This window comes from Tympanuchus pallidicinctus, unplaced genomic scaffold (genome assembly GCF_026119805.1).
Source record: "Tympanuchus pallidicinctus isolate F22 unplaced genomic scaffold, pur_lepc_1.0 scaffold22, whole genome shotgun sequence".
In the NCBI taxonomy this organism is placed as follows: domain Eukaryota; kingdom Metazoa; phylum Chordata; class Aves; order Galliformes; family Phasianidae; genus Tympanuchus; species Tympanuchus pallidicinctus.
In genome coordinates, this window is record NW_026294739.1 from 5,656,934 (window position 1) to 5,678,358 (window position 21,425).

General features: G+C 36.2%; 2 protein-coding genes across 5 annotated transcripts in view; both read left to right on the forward strand.

Moving 5' to 3' along the window:
- The window catches only part of PXYLP1 (2-phosphoxylose phosphatase 1), an 858,650-nt gene that overhangs the window by 307,802 nt on the left and 529,423 nt on the right, over positions 1-21,425 (forward strand). The window contains exon 1 of one of the 2 annotated variants that reach the window (XM_052687068.1): positions 7,189-7,334. The exons of the other annotated variant lie outside the window; for it this stretch is intronic. Coding sequence (XP_052543028.1) covers positions 7,298-7,334 — 37 coding nt within the window. The 5' untranslated portion in view covers positions 7,189-7,297. Of the gene's footprint in view, positions 1-7,188; positions 7,335-21,425 lie in introns of those variants that run through there. 2 annotated transcript variants of the gene reach the window in all.
- Positions 1-21,425, forward strand: part of CLSTN2 (calsyntenin 2) — a 302,983-nt gene that overhangs the window by 252,070 nt on the left and 29,488 nt on the right. The window lies entirely within an intron of this gene.

Here is a 21,425-nt window from a genome sequence, read left to right on the forward strand (position 1 = left end):
TAAAATTAACTCAGTCTATCACAGTTAGCGAATAGAATGGAAATCACTCTGTTATATTTTTTTCATATATATATTATGAAATTATATATATATGAATATATATATATAATATATATATATATTATCTATATATATATCTATATATATATATATAATATATATATCTTTTTTTTTCATAAATCCAACTTAGTTTTGGACTAGGACACCAAAGCTTACAAAAACTAAAGTTTTTGCTACTGAAATGTGCATTAGAATGGAAGAACTTACTCTTATAATCTCTTTTTATCCTTCACTTGTTAAATTCTATTTTCTTCTTCTGTTTTAGATATACATGGTACAACCATTGCTTAGAGAGATGAACTTTAAATGTTGTCCTAAAATTCCTTCATCCTGCTCCTCACTTAATGTCTAATATTTTAAAAATATATATTATTATGGCTGATAATTAATGAAATTTATGTTGGTAATTTGTTATGGAAAATGACCGTACTAACTACACACCTAAGACTGCAGGAGACCTCTACTGTGGATTTGTCAGTCCTCACTGTACCTCTTCTCTACATAATCAAAAACTGTTCTTCGATTTACACAACTCTGGGGGTGTATTTTGAACTATTGATAGGTAAAACAAATGTGTACAATTTACATGATTTTGAAAAAAACATCAATTTCACTTTTCACGAAGAGCTCGGCTTTTTTTAGCATATTGACTGTCTTATGAAATAGATTTAAGAAACAATTCTTCAAGATTTCAGGGGAATTGATGTCTGTCAGCCATATTGAGCTATTACTGTAATGGTGGGCTTATTTGCTGAAGAAAGTAAAATGTTCCTGAGAGCTGCATTAAACATCTGCAAGACATGCAAGCCAATGCCTCTGTTAATGTAAATCTGCCCTGTTCTTTTCAATTTCAGCTACTGCTGGGAATATAAATCTTGGCCATTCTGCAGAACCCACATAAGCTCTTTAAGAGTAAAGAGAATGCCAGCAGCTTTTAAATAGGGTCTGGATAATAGGGCAGTTTGTGAATTCAATGCCACCAATTAGAAATAAAGTCTTCAAAATGTGCCTGGATCCGTGACTGCTGCCAGAGCACAATAGAGCTAGGAAACAAAGCTGCAAAATTTAACGTCAACTAGAATCTTATGTTAAAAATGATTGTAAATCCATTTGTATTTCAGAAGTATGGAAGTAGAAAATGGGAATCCTTTTGTATGAATAATTTCATGTCTTAAAAGCATGTTTTAGTTTGGGGCCACATATTCTTTGTGGATAGGAAATGAAGGCTACAAAATCTTTCTTGGCAGGCAGTAGCAGGAACCTCATTTGGATTTTGGGATCAGGAAGTCATAGAATGGTTTTGGTTGGAAGGGACTCTAAAGCCTATCTTGTTCCAACACTCTGCCATGGGCAAGGACACCTCCCACTAGTTCAGGCTGCCCATGGCCCCATTCATCCTGGCCTTGAACATTTGCAGGAATGGGACATCTGCAGCTTTTCTGGGCAGCCTGTTAGAGTTCTTTAATGCCCTCCAAGCAAAGAATTTATTTTCTATGCCTGATATAAACCTACCGTCTTCCAGTTTACAGCCATTACCTCTTGTTCTGTCACTACACTTCTGGTAGAGTCCCTCCCCGGCTTTCCTGTAACCCCCTTTAAGCACTGAAAGGCCTCTGTAAGGCCTCCTCAGACCCCTCACTTCTCCAGGCTGACCAACCCCAGCTTTCAGTCTGTCTCCATAGGAGAGGTGCTCCAGCCCTCTGAGCATCCTCGTAGCCTCTCCTGGACCCACTCCCACAGCTCCATGCCCTTCTTGTGCTGGGTGCCCCAGAGCTGAACACAGCACTGCAGGTTGGAGGCTTAGCGTAGAGCAGAAATTTGATTTAATATTGAAAATTTCAACTTTATTGGATCATAATTTCTGGAAATACATTAACAAGCTTTAGTATTACTATTGATAGCTGTAATATTTTTATTGGTGGCTTGTTGGCCGTGATTTTTTTCTACTTAAGTCATAAAATTCCTACATCAAGTTCCAAAAATGTCATCGCTATGACACATCTGATGCAAGATGGAAGGATAAGCATTTGAGAGGAGAAATAATGGAAAGATAAAAAATATTTCCTTAAATTTTCACACTAAATATATCGTATTATGTTACAAATGTCTGAGTTCCAAGCTGGGGAAGCGCTGCTTTTAAGCTTCAGTATAAAAAAGAGCATTATATCTGGAATTGCTACTGATAATGTTTGTATGCAGAAACCCGTCCTTGAATTTCATACCTTTAGAAGTCCTGCCCATTAATTTCCTATTTCAGAATACCTCTGCTAAGAGCAAAAATGTCAGGTATTTTATTAGGTTAAGGGTATTTCACAATATTTATTTATGTAACACTGAAGTAGGAGTTTAATAGAACTGATGTGTGTTCTGCAGTCAGTGCTAAAGGCACGTATAGGGTATTTTTCACAGTTTTATTTTGAAATAGAATCAATCAGCAAGAATTCAAATAGTTTTTATGTTATTGCCATAATTTCCAAATTTCAGCTTAGCTGGTTGTTTCAGTTATCTTAGAGAAATAAATGAAAGACTTACATGGATTATCCAGACAGTCAACTGATGTATCCTAAGTATTGATTGACATTAGGAATAATGATTAAGTTAGCAGAATATGAACCTTTTGACTTAATGTAACACTGGCACCTCAACCCCATGCCTGAAATTCGAAAATCAGGAAGTAGATAATTTTTTGTTAGTTAACCAGGAAAAAAAAAAGCCGACTTTAAATCTTTTATGTATTTTTTTTCAATAATACATTTTTTAAAAAGGAATTTTTCATTCTGCTCTGGGAATGCACAATGAATATACTAGTTTAAGGAAGGTAATTATTAATTTGTACTGCCAGTAACGCTGTTCTTTTAACCTAAGCAGCAATGGGATTGCTATCTAGGTGGATGCTGCTGTGCACCTGAGGGGAGCACACAGCCTCATGCTGTTTGATAGTCTGCTTGCCCCAGAGAATTGCCTTTTCTATTGCAATAAATCCAACTGTGAGTTTGCTACAAGAGTTTGAGCGTAAATGTGATTTCTCACATTTGCACATGAAGATGTGCATCATTTTTGCATCCTTCAGGCATGTTTAATCATCACTGGAAAACATAGGTATACAAACCTTTACAGGGGCTTCAGAATCTAAAGCTAAAATATGAGGCAATGAAAAGTAGTGAATGAAAAACTAATACTTAAAGGCTATGATTCAGAAGAAGCTTTGTCATACTTAAAGAGTAAGAGTAAATATAGGAGAAAAATGAAATCACAGCAGCAGATAGAAGTCTCCTGTATATTATCTGTACGTACAGAAGAGAAGAGATAGAGTTGCATATCTAATTTTGGCATATATTCTTGCAATTTCTTTCTTTCTGTTTTTGTTTGTTTGTTTGTTTAAATAAAAGGCAAACCCAATAATATTTCCAAAAATAAGAGCAACTTTTATGTTGTAATTATACTTCCATCCTCTCCCCCATTAACATCCCTGTCTGTTATATATTATCCAAGCTAGGAGGAAAGCATTTACATGAACTTCATTTACATAAAGTTTTCTTTATGTATATTGATAAAGTTATCAAAAAACTCAGCTATCCCATGTTATTTTTCTTCATAGCATAAAAGAGGATTGAGCAAAGAACAGAAGTCAATTTCTTTCCTGTGAAATAATGTAAAGTATCTTATGCTTGGTGGTTCTACAATGAACATTAATAGCAAACTATACAAAATAATCACAAGCCTCTGGGAAGTAAAGCAAATTCTGAGAAATTACTATAATATACAGATATACAGATATCAATCATTAATTTATCAAACATTCTTCCTTTGCTCTACACACAAACGCAATTCTGATCTCAGTTTCATTGTTCAGGAGGAGGATGAAAAGATAAAAGGTCATACAACCAAAATTGTCTGTTATTGTGCGCACAGTTCCTGCACTATACATGGTATGGACTTTGTATGTTTCCTCTTACCTTTTAGAGATATCTACACTTGTACTATTGTATGGGGCTTATGGCCTTGATAGCAATGGATGGGCTAAATCAGAATGTACATTCACTTTCTGCTACACAGAAAAACTGCTGGCCAGAGTTAATTTTATTTAACTGTGTATGGACATAATACTTTCTGGTATCTCACCTGAAGAATACATACTGCTGTATGATCATTTTATAGTCCTTTTTTTTTTTCTTTTTTTTTCTTTTTTTTTTTTTTTTTGCCTTATCCCTGTGTATACTTACTCTGTTTTATAAATTTGTTTTTACATTCAGCATATTGTATTTGTATAGGACGTGAATTCCAGTATGTGAGTGAATTACAGTCCCTGAGTGAAATGTAGCCACAAACACTAAAATAGTGTTGTTGATCCTGAATTGATGAGTACTTCACAAAAGAGAGCACTGCAAATTCAATCTAATCCTCTCCTTGAGGAGCAGTATCTTTCAAAAAGCCTGAATCTGGCTCCTGAGTCTGACTGAGAGTGTTAGAGGGGAGCAAAGTAGCAGAAAAACAACACGATACATTAAATATGAGGATCTCGTATAAGAGATAAATACAGACAGAGCTTTAGTTCTTGCTGTGAAAATATAAAAATAATGAAGGAAATTCTGGGAAGTAGTTCTGGAAGAACCAATCCTCCCATTTCTAGCAACAGTCATTTTATCTTAGGAAGATATCTTTAATCCAACAGCCACTTTCCCATCAGCAAAGCAGTGCTTCAAAGGGAAAATTTCAACCAGCTCAACTGTGAATAAATGTTTGATCTTTTAGATAATTACTTTAATGATATCCATAAAACTTCTAGGGTTTGTGCAACACTGAAAATTCATTCCCACAGTCTATTTGTTTCATGTCCCTAACGTCAACCCAAAGTATTCTGGGATACTGGCCCACAGTGCTATCTTGCTTCCTCACATAAAAGCACTAAGAACACAATTGTAATTAGTACTAAAAGAAAGCTATCTGCTGAATGAATAACATTCCCTGGCAAAGTCACAAGTATAGCTGATACCTAATTACCTATTCGTGATATACAACATATAATCAATCTTTCTAAAAAAATTCCAGCTATGTAATTAAAGGCCCAGCAGTTACCATTTAAGTAAAGAGACTGCACATAATATTTGGATTGTGTAATTTCCTCACTCATCTTTGAGTATAAATACAGAAACATCCATTCTTCACTTTGTAGAAATAATGAAGGTAGCAAATTATATCTCACTGCTACCTTTCATCTGCAATAAAAACAAAATAACATCTGCTTTTCTCTGTATTATGTCCTAATTATCTACTGGAACTGAAGAAAATACAGCAGTAATCTGTATGGAGAAGGAGTTTGTATAACGTGTCTTTCTACAGTTCTAGCTACCTCAATCACAGACTACAGCAATATTCAAAATTATTATAATAGTCGGCTCCCATATGCGTAGCACTAAGTGATTCTCTGGAGATATTCTATCAGCATGAGAGTTGCACTGGAGCAACTGAGTTCCTTTATCCCTGATTTGCACTGCACGCCTTCAACAGAGCAAGAACCTTTCAAACGTAAAGAATCTTTCCCTGAATGTGGAAGGTGTAAAATGATGTTCAATGGCTGTGTCAACTCTGTCTTCCTTTGGTGAGGACCTTTAGAGCAATCCTTGTGAGCTGCAAGCAGCGTCAGCGCTTCCTTCAGAGACAGCAGGACTTTGAAGTGAGATTTGCCAGGTGGTGAAAAATGTTCTGAACCAATGATTCCATTTCCAGCAACAGAGAGGTCACAAGCTCCAGGGAATTTTGATGGGCTTTCTTCTACGTGCAGACAGCCCAACCCAGGAGTTTTAGGACATTATGCTTGGTGGCTGAGAACTGAGATCTTAAGACATTCATCGTATGAATGAAAAATTATACATAGTACTTCTGTGGAGTTGGAATAGGTACAAGCAGTCCACTGCTTTGGTCTGAGAGAGCAAGTGATGCATGTAGGTAGGAATATGTGAGGAGGAGAGAAGAGGTCTTTTCAGAATTGTTTTTGTAGCTGAACCATGGTGTTTCACCTCAAAAACAAACAAGCCATGACCAGCCTGCTTGCTTTGTCTCCAGATTGCAGTTTGTGTTACTCATGCTCTGCACTTTTAAAACATCTCTGCATAACTGAGTAATACAAGCACTGTGTTCCTTCACACACCAACAGTAAGGGAAGAATATGTCATCCTGTTTTGAACTGTAACAGCCTACCTCCTTTTTTCTCAGTGCAGCCTCCTTTTGCTCAGTTAGAAAAAAATGCTGAGTTATTGAATATCCTTCAGGAGTAGGGCCAGAATTCTCAGCTGCTTGAAATCTCAGGCCTTGGAGCAGCAGGCAGTTGAGATACCTAACTTAAACTTACCCTTTAACATGAATTTTGGTATTTCATTCACTTTTTTTTCTTTTTTTTTAATAACAGCATATTAATATTTGAATGGTAATCGGAAATAATAAAAATTTTGTTTGTTTTAAGTTAACTTACTCATTCTTCTAAGATTATTAGCTCAAAGGTATTATGTTGGTAATACTGAAAAGTGTTTCCTTGGTTTTCTAGCAAATAATATGTTTCAAGAAGCTAGTTGGACGTGTATTTGAGTTATAAGTTTACTATTTCAGTATGTAGTTTATGACTTTTTTATGGGTCATACTTATTACTAAATGCTCCAAGGAATTAAAAGTAAGTTCTCTTTACAGAAATACAGAACAGACAGAATCCCTATATGTATCAGCTCAGCAGAAGGCAGATTCCAGGGATCTCAGAAGGTGGCTTAAATTCCAGGTAGACTGAAATATGGGGTCTCAGAAGTGAAATAGTGTAGTTATTGATATATTCTGTCTCAAGGTGGGAATAAGCTCACAGACCAAAGGCTTGTTTTAACAGTTTTCAAAGGCAGTTTGCTGAAAAGATACCACACGTGTTCAATTTTGCTTATACATCATGCTTATGAAGGACACAGTAATACTGTAGGAGTGCAAGGTTAGTACAATTTGGGCTTCCATGTAAATGAATGAGTACTCCACATATATTTGGTCACTTCTAATTGATGCATACATGATCAGTGTGTGTGTCCAAAGGGAGACTATTAGAAAAGATGACAGACTTCAGCAGGAGGTGTGGGTGACGGAGCACTGGAACAGGCTGCCCAGGGAGGTGGTGGAGTCTCCTTCTCTGGAGATGTTCAAGACCTGCCTGGATGCCGACCTGTGTGACCTGCTGTAGGGAACCTGCTTTGGCAGGGGGTTGGACTCGATGAGCTCTGGAGGTCCCTTCCAACCCCTACAATTCTGTGATTCTGTGATCTGCTGTGGTTGGGCAAGGGGAGATGGTTTCAAACTAAAAGAGAGCAGATTTGATTGTATGATTCTGTGGTTCTAAGAAGTTTTTTACAGTAATGGTGGTGAGGCACTGGCACGGGTTGCCCAGAGAGGTGGTGGATGCCACATCCTTGGGGACATTCAAGGTCAGGCTGGACCAGGCTCTGAGTGCTTGTTGCAGCTCTAGGTGTCCCTGTTCATTGCAGGGCAGTTGGAACAGATGGCCTTTAAGAACCCCTTCCAGCTCAAGTGGTTTTGTGATCTTTTGGAAACAAAACAGCTTCATGCTTCGTAAAGGAATTAGTCAAAATTCAAAATTGAACATAAAAGCTTCGATCGAGTAATGTCATTCAATTCTGCATTTCAGACTATGAAACAAATTAGGTATTCACGTTATTTCTGTTAAGTAGGAGGTCAAAGGATCTGCTGGGTTTTGTGTTTTTTTTTTTCTTACTATTACTCTTACTTGTTAAATGGTAATAATGTCTTCAGTTTGGCAATAATTCTCAGAGGCATTATCTCCCTAAGTATTTGCATTTGTTAAATCTCGGGTTATATATATTAGATGTTTAAAAATACAGGCATAGGCTATGTAACACTTATATTGTTTTCTGTTGTTTGAATTTAAGAGGTATTCAACAAGAAAGTCACACTGACATATCATAATGCAATATCTGCAATATAAAGAAACAGAAATATTATATAAACCTTTGAAGTTGGCAGAGTAAAATTAAGCTTGCAGTATATATTCTGGCTAGGCTGTTAGTTTTTTTGTTATTGTTTTAGTCTTATTGTTGTTGTCCTCTGACTCATCTTGATTCCACTTCATCTTTTGAAGAAGTTTGTTACCATGTTTCATTATCAGGAAGTGCATTCACCTCAGACTATTGATCGCTCTTTCCATTTAGAAAGAAACCGTTTCCAACCCTGATAGGTCCATGAAGTATTTTATTGAGCCTGACAATCTGTAACAATTCATGGCGGGAGGTATAATGCCTCATTCTTTCCCAGTGTCTGCAGCAATAGATTTCAAAGGACAAACCCATGCTGACAGTGAATGTGCTGCATTTCAGTGGCAAAGTTCTGTGCTTCATCCCTAAGTTTCATTTATTGTTTTGTATGTACAAGTAACTTGTGTGGAATGTGTGGTCTGTAAGTAAGCATCAGTAAATGTCATACTGCTGTATCTCAGAGCACCTTACGGAGTGTATCTGCCTCCCTTTAAAATGGGAAATGTTTTGGAAGCAGTGTGTATGTATCCTATGCTGCTTTTAGTCTATTTGTTGAAAAAGCATGCATGTGTAGCATGATCTTTTGAATAAATTTATTAATAGGTGTAGTTCAAATTCCCAAATTAATAGATGTGGAACATTACAATTATTTTCATCCATAAATACTACATGTACAGGATCTGATGAAAATACTAACCTTTGGTTTTAAAAGAAATAAGCATCTTACTCCAGAAGTAAAGCCTGAAGAGCATTCTGAATACTATCAGATAGAGCAAATTCTCAACGACAAAACTTCAGTGTGGACACCACCATTAGCTTTGCATTTTCACCAGTGATGAACAAGAGCCTGCATGCCATGCTTGTAAAAATCTGCATGGCTGTCTGGAACACAGCTTGTCTTTCATACTGCTGTCACCACTGCTGGAACGCACCGCCCACTGCCTCACTGTGCTTGCATCTACTGTTGGGTCTCCATAAATGTTCAGCAAGCATCAGTGAATGCCAATAGATGCATTTTTTTTTTCTGCATGGAGGAATTGAGTGGCACACCTTTGCTTCATGCATCATAAAATAGGAGGTATTACTTTCAGAGCAGCCCTCATACTGCTTTTCTAGATTCTCTTCTGGCTCTACTAATAGGAGAAGCTTCCACTGCCTAAGTACTATTTACAAAGAGTGAAGTCATCTTTTCAATATAAATTTTTTAAATGTATTTAAGTATTCTACAAATATGGAAATGGGATAAAATGTTCCTTATTTTTGTTTTAGCATGATTTAAGGACTTGTTAAAATAAAGTTTAAACTGTACCTAGCATTTACTCACTTCTGTTGGTAGCTGTAGAGCATGCACACAGAGGGTAGCAATGAGTTTGGCAACTCCTGTGTCTTTTTTCGTTTTTTCACTTGTCCCAGCATCACAAATTAGCTAAAAGTGAATAATGTGAATGAGATTTAAAATTTAGTATATATTCATTTTATGTGTGGTGCTTCATGTTTGTTTGTTTACAGATTTATGAGCCTTAGTAATAGTCTTCACAGTATACAGTATTTTAAATGGATCCTGGATCTCCTACCTTTAGTGACATCTGTTAGTATGTTTTCTCCAGAGATGCACAGTGTTTGTTCCTGCAACATATTTGCCACAACTGCTTATCTAAATTTTTGGTGTATTTCTGAGGAGGAATTGCAGAGGAAATGTTATGTGTCTCCTATTAGTCTACATTTAATTCTGCATGTGCAGTGTGTATGGAGGCCATTTACTGATGAACAGACCTCTGAGCTGTCTGTAACCTGAAGGTATGATTATGTGAATTTTCTGAGAAGTAATGCTGCAAGCAGAAGAATGCCACATTGAAGCTGCCTACTGGCATTTGACTAGGATGCATGCAGTTTGAAAAATTGAGATAAGCATTATATTAGAGTGTGAAGCTGCAGAAGCTTGTTGCTATTGTTAGGAGACTGCACATAGTATATTTAGTTACTGCAGGGTTTGTTTTTTTTCCTTTTTGTTGAAGTGTGACTGTAAAATCATGCAGTTGTTTAAAGCTGTGCATAGCTGTATTAACTCTGAAATTCAACTTTTTAATTATACAGTTAACGTAAGCAGATGGTAAATACACTTGTTGCTGTCATCCGATGTAGTCAGATCAGGCTAAGATCACTGCAGCCAAGATCAAGACATTTAGGTTGTTTTAGCACCCAACAAGAAGATTCTCTGTAAAAGTTGAGGAAATTGGAAGTCTCTTAACTTAATGTGAACACTCAAATTTAACAGCTAAATTGGGTAAATAAAACCACTGCTCCTTCCTCTTGTCCCAAGTAGCTTGTGGCCTGTACATTTACTTTTCTATCCATGAAGACAGAAGAGGAAAACCTGTAAGCATATGGTCAAAAATATCACCAGTGAGATCAAAATGCATATAACTGGTCATGATGAGTCTTGGTATAGTAGGGTATGAGAAGCTGGACAGGTATTTCCTACTTCAGCTGTGACAACAGATGATACCTACTTCTGATGTACACTGAGAGACGTATAACACACTCACCTTTTAGTTTCCTGCTGTGCTGATGCAATATGCAATTAAAGAAATATTCATCTGAGTACTCCTACAATTTATTTTTGTCTATTAAGGATACAGGATTTTAAGATGTATGGAATCATTCAGGTAGGGACCTACTGACACATTTTGAGTAGTTCTTTTGAGATTTACATAAGTTCTGCAATGTTAGGAGCATCCAAAAAGCCTTCATATTGATACCCTGTGAGTATCAAATATTTACTGTATATATTGTTTCAAAAACTAGTTTGAGGGAAAAACCAGTATGCATAATTAAGCTACAAAACCAACTTTGAACTCGCAGCTTCTTGGGATGCTGATTTGCTGAGTGAATATTGAATATTTACTGTGGCTCTTTTGTTTTCATTTTCTACCATGCCATGTTTTATGTTGTTCTGGGAACTTTTTCCATGTAGAATGCATGAAGCAATGAATGAAGGTTTGGAAGAGTTCTATTTGTCTAAAGATTTCAAACTTCTTTAGCCACAGCTGAAAGAATACCTTATAAAATGCTAGGAAGAAAGTCTGATGCCTAATGACATTTTTGTACAATTAACATTCTGGTATCTCATAGACTCTTCCTCCTTCAGAATGATGAAAACAATTACTGAATGCTCCTTTGAGATCACTAATTTGGACAAGCACTTGGAATACCGGATACTGTTTTGACCTCAGAGCCCACTTAAATTTGGGTACTCTTATGCACTTGATTTCAGTGATGATAGAAAAAAGGGGAAGGAAAAAAAAATGAAGAAAACCCCCCGATACCACTGGTCTGAGTTGCAGTTCAGTGAAACTCTATAAAAGTAATGAACCTTAGAAGGAAAGTCCAAACAAAATGGAAACCTTAAAAAAAGATTTGTAAATAATACCATAGAAAGCTGATAAATCCCTATTTAACTGACCTATTTATCCTGGCTTGCTAACTTCTGCTGAAATCAGTGTTGTCTCCTTCACTAGGCAGTGATTTCTGGCAGCCTAATGGTAGGGAGTATTGCTTCTGAAACAGGTGCTGCTGCAACTGCCTCCTTTCCCACAGCCTGGAACAAGTGCAAAGAGGGGTGGCTCAATCCAGAACATCAGCTTCAGCAAAATTCACAGCACTTGTTAACTTGAGGGCAAGAGGGACAGAGATATAAACTATAATGACCAGGAAAAATGTAGTTACTAGTGGAAAATAATCAAGCAGTTACTTCATGATCTCAAGATTATTTCTTATGTGGTCTTTTTAACAGCTTATACAAATTGCTTCACATTATCTTAATTCCCAAAACTTTTCTATTATAATTGAGGGAATATCAACAATTTTATTTAATATTATAATTAACAGTAAAGAGTTTTCTTAGTTATGTTTCACTTCAGTAATTTATCTTCAGTTTTTGTCTCAGTTACTTAATATTGTTTTTTAGAATTTTTGTGTGTATTTTTGAATGCTCTTTGGTCATCTTTTTGTTTATCTTTGGATTGTTTCCTTTTTTTTTTTTTTTAGTAGTTTTTAAATTGATCTGTTTTCATACAAGCTGTGAAAGCACTGTCAAGTCTTTACTACTAGAATGAAAGTCTCACTGCTGGTAGGATACTGCAGATTGGTATAAGGAAATATTCCCATTGATTTTACAAGCTGGGGTTTATTCATTTTCCCGATTATTCCACGTTGACATCATAACAATAATGTTGTCTTATTTGTACGTACTTGGAAATCCATAACTGTTCTGCAAACTCGTTTTCTAATTTATTTGACTGCAGGTTGTGACAAGAGGAAACGAAGCCTTGTGTGTCTGTATGCCTACGTGTGTTCATATGAACTATACACACATACGTGTTCATAACTGAAAGTTAGGAAGTATGGAACTATTGATTTGTTTTTAACTTGTTCTTTTCCCTCCATCATAGTCTTGTCTTTCCCCTCTCAGTCTTTATGTAAAGAATTTAGAAATGGTAGAAAGTATTCCAATCTCCTCTTGGAATAAGACAAGAGGCAGCTTTATGTAGGTGAACAATCAGTTTTATTTCAAAACTGAAAGTATTGTTCTGGAAAAGGACTAGCAATAATATTAAAAAAAAAAATCTTATCAGGAGAAGCTATGAGATGTCTTTTAATTTGTGTACTTTTTTTGTTGGCTTTTTTGCCTTACTTTTTTTTACCCTTTCTTTTTCTTCAACAATTGAAGAGAAATTTACCATTCCTTTCAGCTTTTACATTCTGAGGTTTGGTTCCAGATAACTCCAGTGTCATATGCAATTGAAAGGAAGTTGACTTCATTAAATAGAGCAGCAATAGAGTAGATACTTTGATTACCAAAGAATACTGTGGTGAAAGACAGGGATCTGCTTGGCCTGACAGAACACCAGTAGCACAGAGACTCAAATCTATCTAGCAAAGAGGTCAGTGCTACAATTAGCATCTCCCCTGTAGCATATAGAGCAGGTAGTTTAGACAAATCCAGATAACAGATATTGGAAAATTCAGAGTCAGATGTATACTTGGCTCTTTTAAATTGATACATAGTTCAGATTAGAACTTAGTCACAGTAATAAAATACTTGCCCCATTTGCCACCGTGACTGCGGTGTTTTTGTTCATCCCTTCTTTAGATGAAAGGCATTTGTTGTTCTGTTAAACCTCAACATAAAATACACTACAAACTTTTGCTGCATTCCATCATTTATTTCAGGAAAATCAAAGATTAATCTATGTCTTGCCTCTGTAAGTCTGGTACTAAATACAGACTCCTTTTAAGTGCTTGCTTTTCCCTTCTTCTTGCATGTGCACAAAGGGAAAAAGGCTGAGGAGAGATGGAAAGGGCTTCCTTATATTTGTCACTGCGGGGTAAATTGGCATTTCTGGTAAAATGCAACACTACACTTGTTATGTGAACATCAGTAGCTCTAAAGAATACTTACGTTATGTGACTTTATTTTCAGGAATTGGTTTTTGAGCAATTAGTAGTCCTGAGGTATTTGTAGCTAAAATTTGTTACAGAATGGTGCTTCCCTCACCAAAAGTTTTAAATGATATAATCCAGATTTTACTTTTTGACATGTCCAGTAAACAATACTGCATAATAAATATAAGAGCTGAAGGTATTTTAATATACTCTACCAGTATTTTCTTATGGGTAGCAAACCAATCTTATGGTTGTTTGCTACTCTCTGTGATATATATTTTTAAAGAGAAAATAAATATGTAAATTGTATAAATATTAAGCAGAAGAAAAAGCATGGGCCAGAAAGTGAATAAAGATTTGAAAAACTGACTTTGGAAGGACAGTAATCAGGTAGGTGCTTATTTGCATATAGTATTTACTTGAGCAGGCTGCTTCGGAAAACCCCTTAATTTTATACTCAGTGCTCTGTACTGAATATTTTATATTGAAATAACTTGTTTCATAAGTTATACAAAAATATTTTGTAAAATCAGTGTTAAATTACATTATCTTTAAAATTGGTGAGATGAAAAGGGCAAAGAGGAGCTTCCCCTTGACCTTTGTTCTTTTTTAAAATATAAAGTCATAGATGATATCTTCTCCTTTGCTTAGCTTCCTAAATAAGGTGCCAGCATAGTGACATTTGGAGAGAACTTTTAGAGGTGTTGTTGTCAAGGTTTTGTGTTGTCTGTCTGTGGCATGTAAATTTGGTGCCTCATTTAGAAGTTCAGACTTGCTCCGCTGTCCATGGAGTCTTGAGAATCCTGTGGCTCTTGTCCAACTTAATAAACCCCCAGGAGATTACATGCAACCAAAGATAGGGAATAGAAGCTGCATTCTAATTTCCTGACTGAAATTTCTATGAGAAAGCAATAAGTTGCTTAAGACTGGCATAAGGAGCAAAGCAGTCTGTCTTTTACCTCCTCTCTGGTAAATGTACCTCTGACACTTACCTGAGGTTCAAGGAATAAGGGGTTCATTTGTGTTCAATCTCCTTTACTCTACAACCAGTCGTATGCATGCCTTTACAATTTCAGAATTACATGACAATAAAATGCAAATATTGGAAGAAATGCTGTGTTAAGGTCTCTAAAAGCTGATTCTAAGTAATAAATTTTAAACAAATATAGAAAAAATGTTTATTTCATTTTCAAAATTTACTCCCATATATGAAGCTGACATGACAACATCAGAGAGATATGTATTAGAGAAACCCAAGTGCCAGTGCAGATAGTAGTTATGTAAAGCTCTTTCACATAGGAGTACATAGGAGTACAAATTATATTACCATAGCAGCTGTAAGAGGGGGGTGATGCTCAAGTCTCATAGCATAAAAGCACTAGTCCAGAGCAAAGCAATCTGTTGGTTTTTTCTCCCTTCACTGCCTGCCACCAGCTGTCAGAATGTCAGAACTTTTTCAGAGATGCTGTTTGATCAAATTTGAGCAGGATTATTCAAGATCCAAACCGCAATTTTTTGTATGGAGGATGAGTCTGCAACAGTATTCTGACAAACAAAAGCAGTGAACTTGTAAATTGAGATTCCGCTTCACGATCCATCGCCTGTTAATTTAAATGGTGAGAATGTATTGATTCCTTTGTTTTTTTCCTACATACAATAAATTTTTCTTCCATTCTGCCTTAACTAGTGCATACATGATTTTATCTACTGCCAGTTCAGAAGCAGGGCATATTGATTTTAAAGAGTGAAAAAAGTGTAATGTGAAACAGCTGCTAAAGAGTAAATGTAGAAGGAGAAACCCAAAGAGATGATTTTTTAAAAACCCAGTATATAACATGAATATTGTAGAGCTTTATTTAAAATTTTCTGAAGAGGCTGTGGAGTTATTAGGATGTTGTGGAATTGTGAGCTATTTGCAGTCTGAACAGCTCCACTTAGTGGTCAACCCTTTTCCCCTAGTGTTTAAATCCTTTTGAGTTCTGCAGTGCTAAATTAAATAAAACCAACATATCTGGATGTTAAAATTTAATGGCAGAGGGGGAGAACAGGCAGATAAGGCCTAATGCAACAGCCTATTACTGGGGCAGAATAAATAATGCCACAAGACATAGCAATTCATATTGCTAGATGAATCTGATTAGTCTGTTTGCACTTTGCTTTTGTTTATTTCCAACAGCTTTTCCCCAAAATGAGTAAGCTTGCTGATTATACTGTAGGAAAAAGGCAACTTGAAAATAAATTTTGACTGTAAAGCCTGCATGTTCACAACAGAAATATATTTGTGTTCATTGCGTTACAAAACAGGTATCCAGTGAAGTAAGCACATCCTGAATACTGAATTACATACTTGCAGGCTACACTACGATATTTATAGCAGTGTATCTTGTGGTGATGGGGGGAAAAAAGAAAAAGAAAAAAAGATAAATCATAAGGTTATCATATGCAATGAGAAAAGAGAGGAAAAGTCAATTGTGCAACTTATTTCCCTATATCAGTTAATCAGTTTTTGCAGGTAGCTGTGCTTTTGAAGCAAATATATACTAAAAAGGTCAAGAGAGCAGTGGAATTATAGCAAAAGCAATGCCCCAAGATAATTTCTTCTTTTTTTCTCAACCTAATGTGCCATAATAGTATTAGTTTGTGGATGAGAATTGACAACAAGAAAGCAGTTAATATGCTAGATGAGGTTCTGATGTAACAGTACAAAACTAACTGAACAATGTTTTTCAAGTTCTTGTTTATCAGAGACAGAAGCTGCAGACCCCAGAATGGGACAAGAGAAAGCCTTGTCTGTGCTCACCTTTGGGCTGCCTTCATGCAAAACTCAGTAACCTTCTGCACAATAAATAGACTACGTAAAGCTCTTAGGAAATTTTCTTTCCATTTGACATATGTAAATGTACAGCATTTTCTGGAGAAAAAGAAAAAATCAACATATGGAAATGTGCATAATGTTTTAGCTTTGTCTGGAAATTCACTGCCACATTTCCAAATTAATAGCTTGGTTTTCTTTTTCAACACTTTTGTTCCTACATTAATGTGATTCCTTAAGTCCTTGTCAGAGCTGCAATGAAACTGTCCTGAAGAATCTTTAAATCTGTTACCTTTGAGCTCTCTGTTTATATTCAGTTCAGTGCTTTCTGCACATTGCTGTAAAAATATTATCGTTTCTATCCAGAAACACTGAAGCCATTTAATGTTTATTTGATGTCACAAAAAAAAGGCAAGTGACAAAATTTGTAAATTTTACATAGCTCTTTCAGAAAGGATTATTTTGGAGATAGAAAGATGTGGTATTCCTTTTTAAACTCAAAAATAATATCTCTATTTCTATTCAAATATGATCTGTGTTCTGTACTCTGAACAAGGGTAAGAGATGCCATGCTTTGAAGCAGAGGGGCTGCTTTCAGAACAGGGTAGATCTGGGTGCTACAACAAAATGGACAATGCTAAAGCATATGATCAAAAGGAGATTCCTTGAATTTGTTGTCTTCTTTCATGGAATGAGTTTAAAATACACAGCCTCAGTGAGCTCTACATGTTTACGAAGTTTTCCTGATGATGACCTGATCTACTCTATAGTGACATCCTTGACAATAAAGCAATTACTCAATGGTAAGATTTTTGCTTTCAATGATTATAATAGCTTCATCCAGTAGAGTGATCTAAGTAAAATGTTTTAGTCGTTGAAACACTACAGCAGAAAATAAATCTAATGAAGGGACACAGAATTCATCTGTAATGAAGAAAAGACAGCTAGTCAAGTGCTCTGTGGTCTTAGAGACAGTTACAGTTCTCAGTGGCCAGTATGTCCTTGAGTGACATTTCAGCATGCATTCATCAGTTCAAGCAGGATGGTTCATGTTACAGAAGGCTAGGGTGAAGAAACAACATTGCACTTTTTTTTTTTCTTCCAATTTATGTCATCTCCATTGATAAGAATTATGAATTAATTAATCCAAAAGTTTAATGGAAATAATGCATAGAATTTCTCCACGAAAAGAAAAAGGGAGAAGGAAAACTAAATACTTTTGCAATTTCTCTCTTTTATTCACTTTCAATATGTTAAGTTCTGTGTTAGCAGACTTAAAACACCTCCAGGCTGACAGAAATGAAAGCAGATCTCAGATTGGTTTCACCAGCCCAGATGTTGGCAATGACTGCAACATTCTCTTTAACTAACCTTGTTTTCAATTTTTTTGCACAGTAGTCACTGTCAGCAGTTCATCTCTTCTTCAGCCCCAGTGTACAACCTAGGGCCCCTGGAGGAGGTTCTCTAGCACCATTAACGTTTCCAATGGCATTTGAACATGAGCATCATCACAGCACTACTAATGTTCTCACCTACCTTAGGATTTGCTTTGGCAAATAGATTCTTTTGAAACTATTCAAACTTGAGTCTGTTGTTAAGACTGGAATTAAGCATAATGCATGTGTGAGTGAAAGGTCCTGAGGCAATCAGCTGACCAGGTTGTGAGCAATGTGTTAGCAAAGACAAAACTGAGAAAGGGGCAGGACAAAATCAAAGACTCCTGTAGTAGTGACATTTTTTATTCTGTGTAAGTCAGTATTGAAGGTACTATAATAGATTAAATGCTGTAGGTGAAAAAATAAAATACATCAGATGAGACGGCAGCATATCAGAAATGTAAGAATGAGGCTGTAACCTAGTGAATAAGTTCCTCTGTTGCTGCTTGCAAATACCTGGCATGGAAAATTCTGTCAGAGAATGCAACTTAGTTAACTCAGAGCATGTACTGCTATGCTGATGCTACCTAACGACAGTGCAAGGAAAAAATGGGGAAGTTAGGTTGAAAGCATTATAGCGTTTTCAAATTTTCCATTCTGTTCATTTTGTGGGTTTTTTTGTTTGCTTGTTTAATTTTCTCATTTATGTCTAGAGTATGTTTGCAACAGAATGCCATGATTGAATTAAACAAATAATTTGGGATTCTAATACAAAATCTGAAGCAGATCTGAAATGAATGCACAGATTGCTGTATTCTTGAGACTATCCAGATTTCTCATAAAAAATGATATACAGGTTATCTAATCTTTCCATGAAAGGAATACAAATTTAAATTAAAGCTTCATACATTTGATAGATGGAATGGAACTAATAACTTTCTCAAATCTAAAGGAATAAACCAAAACAGGCAGTAAGTAGCACAGGCCGGATGTACGCAGCTCTTTGTGTGGCTGAACTTCTTGACTACTGAACATAGCTGGCAAAAGAGGCTTTTAGGAAGCCACTCAGAGGATTGTGAATGTTTGCTGTTGATCCAAGGCACTGGGGCACTTCTTGAAGTACAGGTTCTCTGTTGTATCTAGCCAAACAGATGCCCCAGGTAAGCTAACCAAGACTAAAAAACATCTCTGAGCTGTAAAGGGCATGTTCTCATGTGTGCATTTCTGGACCTTATGTACAAAGTCATAAAAGAAATGCTTTGCAGACCGAGGAACTCTTTCTGACTGTCATGTGCTTCTCAGACCAGAGTAGTTTGATTTCAGTCCACTCCTAAGCATTCCAATATAAAGGAGAAAAAAACTGAGAGCTTTCACGTCTTGAGAAACTTTCTTCACAGGCTTGTATCTGTTTTTCTCTATTTCATAAAACCGTATTGCAGTGTAATGGTTTATAGTCATCACTGAGACTTTAAGATGGTTAATTGACTGTGATATGATTAATATGTTTAGAGGCAGACTGAAGCGATGAAGTGATTAGACCAGCTTAGCAATCCAGCAGTCTTCAAAAGCCAAGCTTACTCATCTGTAATTTTATCTCATTAGGAAAGCTTTGCAAATTAGACTTTTTTTTTTTTTTTTTTTAATAAAGTTCTTACTTGAGATGTCTACAATTTCTTTATTTGCCAAGCTAGTATATTTTATCATTTTATTTTCATTGCTTCACTGCCATCATTACGTTCTGTTGCTACGATGGAATGCACTCGGGAAATACTGGCATTCTATGTTAACAAGGTGAAGATGTCTGAAATAATAGCATAACAAATTGCACTCCACAATTATTTATTTCTAATTTTGTTGGTTATACAAAATAGTACATGCTGTTGAGTGGCTGTGATGTATTCCAGAGTTTCTTAAGTAATTCTGTTGCCATCTTGTAGAAAGTTTGTTTTAATGCTGGGAAGATAGTTCAGGGGATTATATTTTGTATCTGAGTACCTAAGCTCTACTGCAGTCATATGAGAATTATTAACCCAGGAGCTTCTGTGCTTTTCAAATCAGTAAGGAAGCTGAGATTTTAAATGCCTGAATTCTCATTTAAAAAAAAAAACAAAAACCACCTTGTATTTAAGTGTTGCAGTTTAAGGAACAGCTCACAAACACACAGGTAATGGTTTGAAGAGTTTATCAAGCTGTCTGTAATTGCTGTATCTTATGTTCCAAAATGTATCAGAAAAAATTAAAGTGAGTAATTTGTTGACTGTGGACTGTTTGCAGCAGGACGTGTGCATTTTTTTGGAACCACTGGAGACCCACCGTTGGATTCTTAAATTGTGGAGACTGTGCAATCTTGTTTCCAGACAGCATTTTCTCTAGAAAAATGTCACTGCCTTATTGGTCAGTCACTAGAATAATCAGACCAGCTACACATTGCAATGCTTTTTATGTATATGATGGCCGCACATGTTTGTTGTAGCCATGTTGAAATGCTCTATCCTTACATATGAGGATTGCTTGCTCTCATTTAATAGTGGTTGGCTTGTTCCAACCGATGCAGCTTAAGGTTACAAGAAAGAAATGCTGTGTGGTGGTTCTCTGAAAAATGTGAAATATTAACCCCTGTCGTTTTTATCACACAAGGTCTCTCAAACTCAGGCACATCATTTATTTTGTTTTATATAAAATGGCTGGCAAGTGGGGCTATGATGAATCACAGTCTAATGATCAGGTCAGGACACTTGGTGAGCTGTTTTAACTTGAAAGACAGAACTGCATATCATATTCACAACTGCTGTTTCTTCGATAAAGTTTCCAGTCTTCCAATTTATTTACTTTCAATTTTGGTTTCAGCTCATTTAACCTTCAGAAAATATTTGTGCTGTCTACTGCTTACACCGGGAAGACTCCAGCAGCCACTTTGCAGCATTTATCTCTTGCTGTGGATCTGTGATGTCTGCAGTAATAAATGTATCCATTTGAAATAGAAGTTATTAAGTTCTTGTTCAAGTGTCTTCTGGAACAAAACATTAGCTTTTGCTTCCAAAGGGCAGATACTGCAGGAAATAGATGTAACCTGGCCAAGGGCAGCTTTATGCTTAAATGTCACTTTTCTGCTTGCATCTATGAAAACAGCAAGGATATCTGCATTCAAGCACTTCAGTTTCGTGATACATCAGAACAAGTATCTCTGCAGAACTGAAAGCAGCATGACTGTAACTACTGCTTTATTTCTAAAAACATAGCCTGTCCTTCCAATTTGCTGTGATTTATTTATTTGAACTTTTAAATCTGAAAGATAAAGGAAAAAAAAGAGTTGGATGAGTGTTGGTATTTGCACACTAGGCTTCTGTCTGCAGAGGCACTGATTCAGCTTGCAAACAAAATGTGACAGTCTTGCAGTAATCCCTGGTTGTCCTGTTCAGAAATTCTTGTGAGTTTTGACACTGATATTCTCACCTTGAAAGTACAGTGTGGCTATTGCTTTTCAAAACTGATGCATATCAGTGAAACCGTATGGATCCTCGTTTTGCAGAATATCAGGGGGAAAAAACAGACTAAAACAAGAAGCACAGGGATGATTTGGGTTGCCTGCCTGAGGCTGCTTGAACTCAGTTCATATGTGTGTGTACAGAGCACAACAGAAATCCTGGCAATGAACAGGACTTTTTAAATACCAGTGCAATAGTTAATGACAGTCAGTGA